The sequence below is a fragment of the Mus pahari genome, chromosome 21 (assembly GCF_900095145.1).
Source record: "Mus pahari chromosome 21, PAHARI_EIJ_v1.1, whole genome shotgun sequence".
In the NCBI taxonomy this organism is placed as follows: domain Eukaryota; kingdom Metazoa; phylum Chordata; class Mammalia; order Rodentia; family Muridae; genus Mus; species Mus pahari.
In genome coordinates, this window is record NC_034610.1 from 46,891,982 (window position 1) to 46,903,243 (window position 11,262).

Below are 11,262 nucleotides of genomic sequence, written 5' to 3' on the forward strand. Positions count from 1 at the left end.
TGTGTGTGTGTGTGTGTGTGTGTGTATTGCAGAAGTGTTTGATGCACAGGAGCTATCTCTTGCTCAGAAAGGGGCAAGGATATAGTAACTGAGACCCAGCTTTGCTCATTTAAAGTGTATTAATTAAGAACTACTCAGTTGTTTCAGAGGAAAATGAAAACAAGGTCACAATTTGTAATATCTCTTCAGTGAGCTGCTTTCTTGGGAGCAAACACACACAGGAACACTCACAATTCTAAAGCTTTTTAAGTTGTCATATGTTTAAATCAAAGAATTAAAGATGATCATTGTTTATTTGCTATGATTTATAAATTTGCTCACTTCTCACTTATTTTTTTTATGTTCTTAGAGATTTATAGAAGTGTTCAAAGATATGCACATAAGCAAAGCTAATAAGGTGTTCAGAAGAAAACATGAAAATAAAGGGCAAAATAGGCAGTCACAAAGTTGTCAATACATAAGAAATGTTCTTGATATTATTTTTAATTACATGTGAACAAACGTGAGGACTGTTTAATATTAAGGTATGATATCTTTTTTGTCATATTTTTTAAGCTGACAAATCCTTTCTCAGTTGCAATTCTATTTCTGATTTTTATTTGAGATAGTCTTTTTCTGCAGCCCAGAATAACCTATATTGGGTTATAAGTGCAAGTATTGCCCTGCCTCAGGTCTTTGAATGTTACTCACAGGCTTAAACTACCAAACATGGGTTATTTCCTATTTACTACAATTGAGGAAGTCTGTCCTTGTGAGATTGACAGATGACCAAAATCTCCCCAGACTCCTTAATATCCCCTCTTCATGGTACTTTAGTTCAACCCTTAAAACACTATCAGTTTATTTTGGCTTCAGCTGTTTAGATTCGAGTGGCTTCTCCTGCATGCACAGAACTGTAACCCTTCTTCACTTGAGTGACAGTGTAGAGTAGCTGATGCTTACTGCACTCAAAAGAAACACTAATATGTAGTTCAATATAAACAAATCAGAAGTTCCTCTTTCAGTAGCCTTTTGCGCTGCCCTGTTTTATATCAACTTGACCAAAGCTAGAGTTATGTGTAAGAAGGAAACCTCATTTGAGAAAATGCCTCCATCAGACCTGGTTGTAAGGAATTTTCTTAGTGATCGAAATGGCACTTCTTAATGGCAGAAGGCCCAGCCCATGGGTGGGTGGTTCCCACCATGGGCTGGAGTCCTGGGCTGTAAAAGAAGGCAGGCTGAGGAAGCCATGCTGCATCAGAGAGTACTTGATAGCCCTTCATGGTCTCTGCATCAGCTCCTGCCTCTAGGGTCCTAACCTGTTTGAATTCCTGACTAACTTCTCTCAGGGAAGGCCTGTTACCTGGAAGTGTTGGCTGAAATAAACCATTTGCTCCAAAAGCTGCCTTGATCATAGTCTTTTATCTCAGATGATGGGGCTCCCTGGAGGTGTCATAGCAGGCAGGGGAAAGAACCAGCAAGAGTGGAGAATGAAAACTTGGTTCTGACTAATTTAGTCAACCTAGAACAAGTTTAGGTAGTCTAATGCCAGGACATTTATTGCCAGCATATTTAAACACAATAGAATGTAGATGAAGGTTTCCAGGCAACAATCACTTTTGTTCTGCTTAATAAAGGTGCACAATAAAGCTTAATGTGGGACTTTAGAGAGATTCCTTTACAAAGTACATGAATGTGTGTTGTCTAATTAAAAGATCTATAATCTAGTGTGGTCTCTAGTTGTGACAGCATAGAGGTCCACAGGGCATTAAGTACAAGTGACATCTCCCTTTAGGTTGGGTTCTATTACCTGGGAGCTACAGATGAACCCAGTGAGGTATAGCCACCTGCGGCCACACTAACTGGGTTCCTGAGTGGGAGGCAGGAGCTGTATAGGAGAAAATGTCGAGAGAAATAACGGATGCCAAAACATGATTTTTCTGTTCCTGGCTTCAAAGTTTTACTAAGAGTCTGTGCTTATAAAGAGGGGAGGTCCATCCCCGACAATCCATTCTTGGTGCCTGTCCTATAGGTGTGAGCCTATAGGTGGATCTTCAGGATGCTGTCTCTGAAATATCTCAAGAGTCTCTCAGCAGGTAGCAGTCAGTGTCTTGGAGAAGAGCAGGGGCAGGTGATAGAATAATAGAGCCAACAAAAGAGCCATCTAGGTAGGAAGGCTCCACTCCAGGTGGTCTCATGGTCAGTGGCAGCAACATCAAAGTCAGCCTTTTCAAGGCTTGGGGAGGGAACAATTCCCTCCTAAACATATAATAAAAATTAGCTGGACTGGGGCACAAAATTTATTTATGCTCCATAGTTCTGCCTGGTAATTATGGTGGCTGGCAGCTGCACCTGGCTTGGGGACTCAGATTTTTCCAGAACTATTCTTATCCATTAAGGAGAATATATGCAGCTTTGTTGTATTTATTTTGCACGAACATGTCTCTGTGGTGTATTATTAATGACCCATGGCCTCTTGGCATATGCCTCTGTCTTAGATTGATATAGTTCAGATATCTGGTTGCCCATCATTGACTGACTGGCACCTCATAGCACACCTTATTCCCAAATCAGACCAAAGCCACAATATATACTGGACATGTTTTCTCATATCGATGAATTTCTGCCACCTATGCTTGCAGGAGGCGAGGCTGCACACTTGCTGGAGACAGGAGATGACTGACCTGCTTGAAAAACAAAGTCGAGACAGTTGAAAAGCAACAGGATAAAAGCTTCTTTGGGGGGAGTCCAGGTACTTTGTTTAGTTGCAAATTAGCAACCATCAAGCTCAGACTCTAGCTTCCAGGTGTGGGGGAAGTGGCTTTGAGAATCAACAGAAAGGCTGTTTCTCATGCTAAGCTCCAAGTTAACTCTGCTAGCTAATAAAGATTTTTAGCTATCTTCATTAGAAATCTCTAATATCGCATGTCATCTTGTTGTGTTGTCAACTCTGGATTGCGGACTGCTTTAGAACAGCTCACACCCTTGTAAGTCATGTTCCTCTCTTAGTGTGTTTAGGTCAGAAGAGGCCACAGATCATGCCTGTTTTCATCATAATCAGACATGAGCCCGCACCACACTGATCTCAGAGACTATGGGAGGAAGGCAGCTTCCAAATATTCCCCCATCGTGAAGGAAAATGAAATTTAAAATGAAATTTAAGGCCTGTGATTCATGTAATTTATGTCAAATAAGTCCAGAGAAAAAGTCGTGGGCTTGGAAGCCTGAGGTGGAGAACGCGGAGAATGCGGTGGGACAGGCCTGGGCACGCCCAGGCAGGCTTTTGTTTAAAACATTCCTGACATAGTTTCGAGTCATATGTTAACCAGGTGTTCTGCTATCTTACACATACCACTCTGCAAATGTGTTGGCATTTAAACGGAACAATCATCTGTAATCATGCCAATTCTCCCGAGCCCCGGAACCCTCTCCCTATAAAAACCCCTAGCTTTCGAGCCACGTGGTCGATATCTTGTTCTCCTGCGTGAGATACAAATCAGCCCGGAGCTCCACAATTAAACTACCTTGTGTTTTTGCATCAAGACTATCGTCTCTTGTGCTTCCTGGGTGGGCGAGCATCATCTCGGGTTTGGAGTGGGAAGAGCTCCCTATGGGAGCCTTACAATCACAAAGAAGAATGAGGCCCAGTCACTGATGACATATTGCTTTGTAAAATTTTAGAGTATGCCGGGTAGTGGTGCCACACTCCTTTAATCCCAGCACTTGGGAGGCAGAGGCAGGCAGATTTCTGAGTTCAAGGCCAGCCTGGTCTACAGAGTGAGTTCCAGGACAGCCAGAGCTACACAGAGAAATGCTGTTGTGAAAAAAAAATTTTTAGAGTACATACATTTCACAAGATTATTTTTATTTTTAGTTACATTTTGTTGTTGTTTTTATTGTTTATACTCGATATTTTATCCCTCCCCATCGACCCTCCAACTGCTTCATATCCCACACCTCCTCCACACATCCCCTGTCTCCACATGGATGTCCCCACCCACTCCCCACCTGACCTCTAAATTCCCTGGGGCCTCCAGTCTCTTGAGGGTTAGGTGCAGAATCTCTGAATGAACACTGACCAGGAAGTCCTCTACTGTTTGTGTGTTGAGGACCTCACATCAGCTGGTATATGCTGTCTGTTTGATGGTTCAGTGTTTGAGAGATCTCAGGGGTTCAGATTAATCGAGATTGTTGGTCCTCCTACAGGATCACCCTTCTCCTCAGCTTCTTTTACCCTTGCTAAATTCAGCAACAGGGGTCAGCTGCTTCTATCCATTGGCTGGGTGCAAATATATGCATCTGACTATATCAGCTGCTTGTTGGACCTTTCGGGGGAAAGTCATGATAGGTCCCTTTTGTGAGCCCTCCTTAGCCTCAGTAATAGTGTTAGGCCTTGGGAACTCCCCTTGAGTTGGCTCCCGCTTTGGGCCTGTCACTGGACTTCTTTTCCTCAGGCTCCTCTCCATTTCTATTCCTACAGTTCTTTCAGACAGGAACAATTATGGGTCAGAGATGTGACTGTGGAATGGCTACCCCATCCCTCACTTGATGCCCTGTCTTCCTGCTGGAGGTAGACTCTATAAGTTCCCTCTCCCTACTGTCAGGCATTACATCTAAGGTCCCTCACTTTGAGTCCTGAGAGTCTCTGACCTCCCAGGTCTCTGGTGCATTCTGGAGGGTTCTACCATCCTCCTTTTTCCTGAGGTTGCCTGTTTCCATTGTTTCTGCTGGCCCTCAGGGCTTCAGTCTTTTCCCTTACTCAATAGATCAGGTTCCCCTCCCCTTCCCCCCTTCACTTTCCCTCCCAGGTCCCTCCCTCTTCACTTTTGACTACTTTCTTCTCTCTCCCAAGTGGAACTAAGGCATCCTAACTTGGGCACGTCAACTTGTTGAACTTTTTAAGTTTTGTGGACTGTATCTTGGGTATTCTGTACTTTTGGGGGGGGAGGATGCTAATATCCACTTATTAGTGAGTACACACCATGCAGGTCATTTGGAGTCTGAGTTACCTCACTCAGGATATTTTCTAGTTCCATCCATTTGCCTGCAAAATTCAGGATGTCCTCATTCTTAATTGCTGAGTATTATTCTATTGTGTAAATGAACCACATTTTCTGTATCCATTCTTCTGTCCTGGGACATCTAGGTTGTTTCCAGCTTCTGGCTATCACAAATAAGGCCGCTATGAACATAGTGGAACATGTGTTCCTGTGGCATGGTGGGACATCTATTTCCAATTTTCTGAGAAACTCCAGATTTGATTTTCAGAGAGGTTATACTAATTTGCAATCCCAGCAGCAATGGAGGAGTGTTCCTTTTTCTCCACATCCTCTCCAGCATGTGTCATCACCTGAGGTTTTTATCTTAGCTATTCTGATTAGTGTAAGGTGGAATCTCTGGGTCATTTTGATTTGCTTTTCTCTGATTGATAACGACTTTGAACATTTCTTTAGGTGCTTCTCAGCCATTCTAGATTCCTCAGTTGTGAATTCTTGGTTTAGTTCTATAACCCATTTTTTGATTGCATTGTTTTGGTGTTTGGTGGTTAGCTTCTTGAGTTCTTTATATATTTTGGGTATCAGCCCTCTATCCAATGTGGGGTGAGTGAAGATTTTTTTTTCCCAATCTGTAGGTTGCTGATTTGTCTTATTGACTATGCCCTTTGTCTTACAGAAGCTTTCCAGTTTCATGAGGTCCCATTTATCAATTGTTGAACTATTAGAGCCTGAGCCATTGGAGTTCTGTTTAGGAAATTTCCTCCTGTGCCAATGAGTTCAAGGCTCTTTCCTACTTTGTCTTCTATTATATACAGTGTATCTGGTTTTATGTTGAGGTACTTGATCCATTTGGACTTGAGCTTTGTACAAGGTGACAAATATGGGTCTATTTTCATTCTTCTACATACAGCCAGCCAGTTAGACCAGCACTAATTATTGAAGATGCTTTCTTTTTCTCAATTGTATATTTTAGGCGTCTTAGTCAAAGATCAAGTGACCATAAGTGTGTGGTTCTATTTCTGGGTTGTCAGTTCTATTCCATTGATCAACATGTCAGTCTCTGTGCCAATACCATGCAGTTTTTATCACTATCACTCTGTAGTAAAGCTTGAGGTCAGCGATGATGATTCCCCCAGCTGTTCTTTTATTGTTAAGAATTGTTTTCTCTATTCTGGGATTTTTGCCTTTCCAGATGAATTTGAGAATGCTCTTTCCATGTCTTTGGAGAATTGTGTTGGGATTTTGATGGGGATTTCACAAGATGATTGTAAGGGAAAATGACTTTCATTAATAAAAATTAAAGTTAAAATAAAGTAAAAAATATGTTTTTATGTGTATTTTTGTATGTGCACACACATGTACATATATTTGTATGCATATATATGTATTATATATGTATGTGTATATTTGTATATGCATATATGTATGTTATATATATTCATGTGTGTATATATATTTGTATGTGTGTGTTTTTCATGTGGGTATATATATATATATATATATATATATATATATATACATACATAGATATAGATACATATATATAAACTCTGGACCATGCAATAGCCTGAGAACTGTGGAGGAAAGAGTCAGATCACATGGGGAAAGTAGGCCTGGATATTTTCTAATAACTGATGGAGAAACTCTACATTTTAATAATTGAATTGTTGAATCAGCATATATATGTAGGTTTGTATTCGACCACATAAGTATGTATTCTTATATATAAGAATATGTGTGTATAGATATGTATGTATGTGTGTGTATATATGTGTGTATGTTTGTATGTGAGTGTATGTGTATGTGCTATTCTGTATTTTTTTTTATCAATTTGATTACTTCTATTAGTTGTCTATCAAGAGTGTGTTTGGAGGGATTTTGGTGAGAATTTAGGAATAATATAAGCAAAATGTTGTATCCATATAGTGTGATACTAGGTAGTAGACACTGATTCAACAATTCAATTATTAAAATGTAGAGTTTCTCCACAGTTCTCAGGCTGTTGCATGGTCTGGAGTTCATGTGCTCTCAGGCCCAGTCTCCACCGCCAGAATATCACAGATCCTGGGGGGTTGCTGCCAGTAACATGCGCTTCTGGTTTTAGAATATGGAAACTTAATATGAACTCAAGAATTCAGTTATGACATATTGTTGAACATTTTTACTACAATATATTTAATTTTTGATAATGCATGCCAAAATATAAAACTTTAAATGTATTCAAAAGTATCAAAGCATCAGTTACCATTTATGTTCAACAAACAAATGAGATCTCTCAAATATCCTTGTGATAGTATGCTGTGGGGTACTTAATCTATTCAGAAAAGAAACAAGGACTTTAACCACCAAATTCTTCTGTATGTCTATTTGTACAGTGAACCCTCAGCAGTGGAGTGTGTCTCTAGTTTCATTTTACTCTACTTTGGATCTATTGCAAACACAAAATACCTTTATCCCCTTATCTCTGAAGTCTTTTATGTCTCAATGTCTTTATTTTCTTTGTTTTTAAATCATTTCTCTATCTATCTATCTATCTATCTATCTATCTATCTATCTATCTATCTATGTATTTATAACTCCAGATTTTAACCCCCTTCCAGCCCCCTGACTCCATGAGGTTATCCTCAACCCCTAGCCCCCACCACACCAGACATCTAAACTCCCTGGGGCCACCAGTCTCTTGAGGGTCTTGAGGGTTAGGTGCATCTTCTCTGACTGAACCCAGACCCAGAAGTCCTCTGCTTGTATATGTATTGGGGGGTTCATATCAGCTGGTGTATGCTGCCTGGTTGGTGCTCCATTGTCTGAGAGAACTCAAGCATCCAGGTTAATTAAGACTGCTGGTTCTCCTACAGGGTTGCCCTCCTCCTCAGCTTCTTCCTGTTTTCCCCTAATTCAACCACAGTGGTCAGCAGTTTTTGTTCATTGGTTGGGCACAAATATCTGCATGTAATTCTTTTAGCTACTTGCTGGGTCTTTTGGAGAGCAGTCAGAGGGACACTAGATGAAATGTCCTACACTGGGAGCAGGAACACCTCCAGCAGAAAGACAGGGCATTAAGGGTTTGCCATCCCACAGTCAAAACTTTGACCTGCAATTGTTCCTGTCTGAAAGAACTGCAAGGATAGAAATGGAGAAGAGCCTGAGTAAAAGAAGGTCCTGAGACAGGCCCAAATAGGATCCAGCACAAGGGGAGGCCCCAAGACCTGACACTATTACTGAGCCTATGGAGAACTCACAAAAAAGGACCTATCATGAATGTCTTTATTTTCTAAACACCTATATTTCTATAATACTGATAGTAAAAAGAAATCCACAATGTAAGACATTGAATAAAAATAGATTATTGAAGAAATAACATTGGAGTAAAGGGATGATTAAAAAACTGTAACTAGTTACTCATATCCCCCACAAAATTTTGATTAATCCTTTTAGATATGAAATACTAGAAGAAAATGTTGGTTTTATTTCATAGTCAAAATATTAATATTATAAATTATGAAATTAAGATTGGGGATAATTGTCACAGAAATGGAAACAAAGAAGGTGAATAAATGTTTGAAATGGTGACATACAGAAATTGAACATTGCTCCTGAGATTCACTTAAGCAACACAGAGCACATGGAGAGGTCAGTCCTGCTTGTTTACAGAGCCCTCATGCATGAGCAAATTTTGCTGTCCATACCCTCAATTTTCCAAGGTAAAAATATTAAAGCTGAAATTGGAGAAAGGAAGGTGTTCTCATGGTGCTAGATCTTGTTTGGTTAGCAGTGACCAATGCTTGAGAAAGGAAAACTTGTATGCAGGAATCTTGATCACTTTGATTAGGAATGTCATAGATAACATCACTCATAAAAGGTAAAGGCCATCTCTATGAACAGAATTTCAAATCTCAGTAAAGTTCTGTTGGGGCGGGGATCACATCCAACTAAACTACAGAGAAAGGTCATTGTAGCAAATTAGCAGGGGGAAAATTTTGTCATGGCATAAACAACATGCTGACAGGCATTTTGTCTCACCTTAACACCATGGGGATTCACTCCTAGGGACACACTGTATTTGGCATCATTAGGGAGGTATTCCTGCGGGTTAGGAATGCTTGGAGTATTAATATAAACTAGTTAAAATACCCTGAAAATGCTAACAGCAGGTCAGAGTTAACTGTGCATCTCAGAATACACTGGAGTTTTGAGAAGTGAAGAAATAGATGAAGCATAAAAATATTAAAATAGATTTAAAAGTCTTCTTGTCATTAGGAAGGTTTACTGTGAATTAGGAAATACATTAACTAGGAAATGAAAATGCATTAGTAATTACACATTTATATGTTTTCTGAGAATTTTTGGAATAGCATATATGTCTATAGTTGATGGCACTGTTTCCTGGGACCAAGACAGCACCCTGAGCAGAGATCTGCTCTCTGCCACANCTGCAGAGCTGTGCTATGAGAACCTGAACAGATCCTGTGTCAGGAGCCCATACTCCCCAGGCCCTCGCCTCATCCTCTATGCAGTCTTTGGCTTTGGGGCTGTGCTGGCTGTGTGTGGAAACCTCCTGGTGATGACATCAATTCTTCATTTCAGGCAGCTGCACTCTCCTGCCAACTTCTTGGTGGCATCCCTGGCCTGTGCTGACTTCCTGGTGGGACTGACTGTGATGCCCTTCAGCACAGTGAGGTCTGTGGAGGGCTGCTGGTACTTTGGGGACAGCTACTGTAAATTACACACTTGTTTTGATGTATCTTTCTGNNNTTNTTCTCTCTTCCACTTNTGCTTCATCTCNGTTGATAGATACATTGCAGTCAGCGACCCCCTGACCTACCCCACCAGGTTCACTGCATCTGTTTCTGGCAAGTGCATCACCTTCTCCTGGCTCCTGTCCATCAGNTATGGGTTTTCCCTCATTTACACAGGAGCAAGTGAAGCTGGGCTGGAGGATCTAGTGAGTGCCCTCACCTGTGTGGGTGGATGTCAACTTGCAGTGAATCAAAGTTGGGTCTTTATCAACTTCCTATTATTTCTTGTCCCCACCCTTGTGATGATGACTATCTACTCTAAGATTTTCCTCATTGCTAAACAGCAGGCTCAGAACATCGAGAAGATGAATAAGCAGACTGCCAGGGCATCAGACAGCTACAAGGACAGGGTGGCCAAAAGGGAGAGGAAAGCAGCCAAAACCCTGGGCATTGCAGTGGCTGCCTTCCTCCTTTCATGGCTGCCATATTTCATTGACTCCTTCATTGATGCCTTCCTAGGGTTCATCACGCCCACATATGTGTATGAAATCCTAGTTTGGATCGTTTACTATAACTCAGCCATGAACCCTTTGATTTATGCTTTCTTTTATCCTTGGTTTCGAAAAGCCATCAAACTCATTGTCACTGGCAAAATCTTGAGGGAGAATTCCTCAACCACCAACTTGTTTCCTGAGTAGATTCTTGGTTTAGTTGGGGATTGGAGAGACTCACAGCAGAACATCATGGGGAGACTGAGTGCCCAGATCTGTTACTGTTAAGTGATGAATTGTGCTTCAGCTGTGACCATCACATACATCCAGCTTCTGTGCTTTTCAATAGATGTAAAATTAATTTCTATATTAATTAGAGAATTAAGTGAGCTTGGATCAAACCAATTTTCACTGTGTTTTATGCTAGTTAATCTTGCTTTGTTTCCCCGACTAAGAAGCACCCCTACCCCACGCCTTTCTATATAGTTCTCATTGTTGACATTGGTTAAAACTTTTAAGTCTCAAATTTGAATATATAGTCTTTTAATCTCTTTGTAATGTATTTCTAGTGAATATAAATGAAACACAAAGACTCCCAAGGCCTATCTCTTGCTCAGGGAAGGAGGGATTTCAAGAAAGGGACTCTGTCAACTGAGGACCAGATTTGCTCACTTAATAATATGATTCTTAAGGTCAGAAAAATAAGACATGATGTTTATGTATTAACTAACATTTACTCAATTGCTTTTAGAGAAAAATAAAAACAGTGTCACAATAGGATCACCTGCTGAGCGACCTGCTTTTTATGGAATGTCACAGAATGGAATGGTCACAACCCTACAGATTTACAAGTTGGTATGTGTTTAAATCAAGGATTTAAAGTTGATTATTCTTTATCCACTGTGATTTGTAAATTAGCTGATCCCTTGCTTTTGTAAAGTTTGTAAAGATGTGTAGAGTTTTCAAAGACAAAAGCCAAATTTATAATGTGTTTAGAAGACCCACACACTAAGATTAAAGGCAGAATACGCAGCCAACCTGAGTCTTGTGTACCCATTC

The 11,262-nt window shown here is 40.5% G+C and overlaps 1 protein-coding gene across 2 annotated transcripts in view; it reads left to right on the forward strand.

The window, feature by feature from the left end:
• The window catches only part of LOC110338257 (trace amine-associated receptor 7e), a 12,267-nt gene extending 1,799 nt beyond the window's left edge, over window positions 1–10,468 (forward strand). Inside the window, exon 2 of one of the 2 annotated variants that reach the window (XM_021221545.1) lies at window positions 9,371–10,410. In XM_021221545.1, the coding sequence (XP_021077204.1) occupies window positions 9,371–10,410 (1,040 nt within the window). Of the gene's footprint in view, window positions 1–9,311 lie in introns of those variants that run through there. The other variant, XM_021221546.1, reaches the window with a different exon arrangement.
• Window positions 10,469–11,262: the final 794 nt, after the last annotated feature.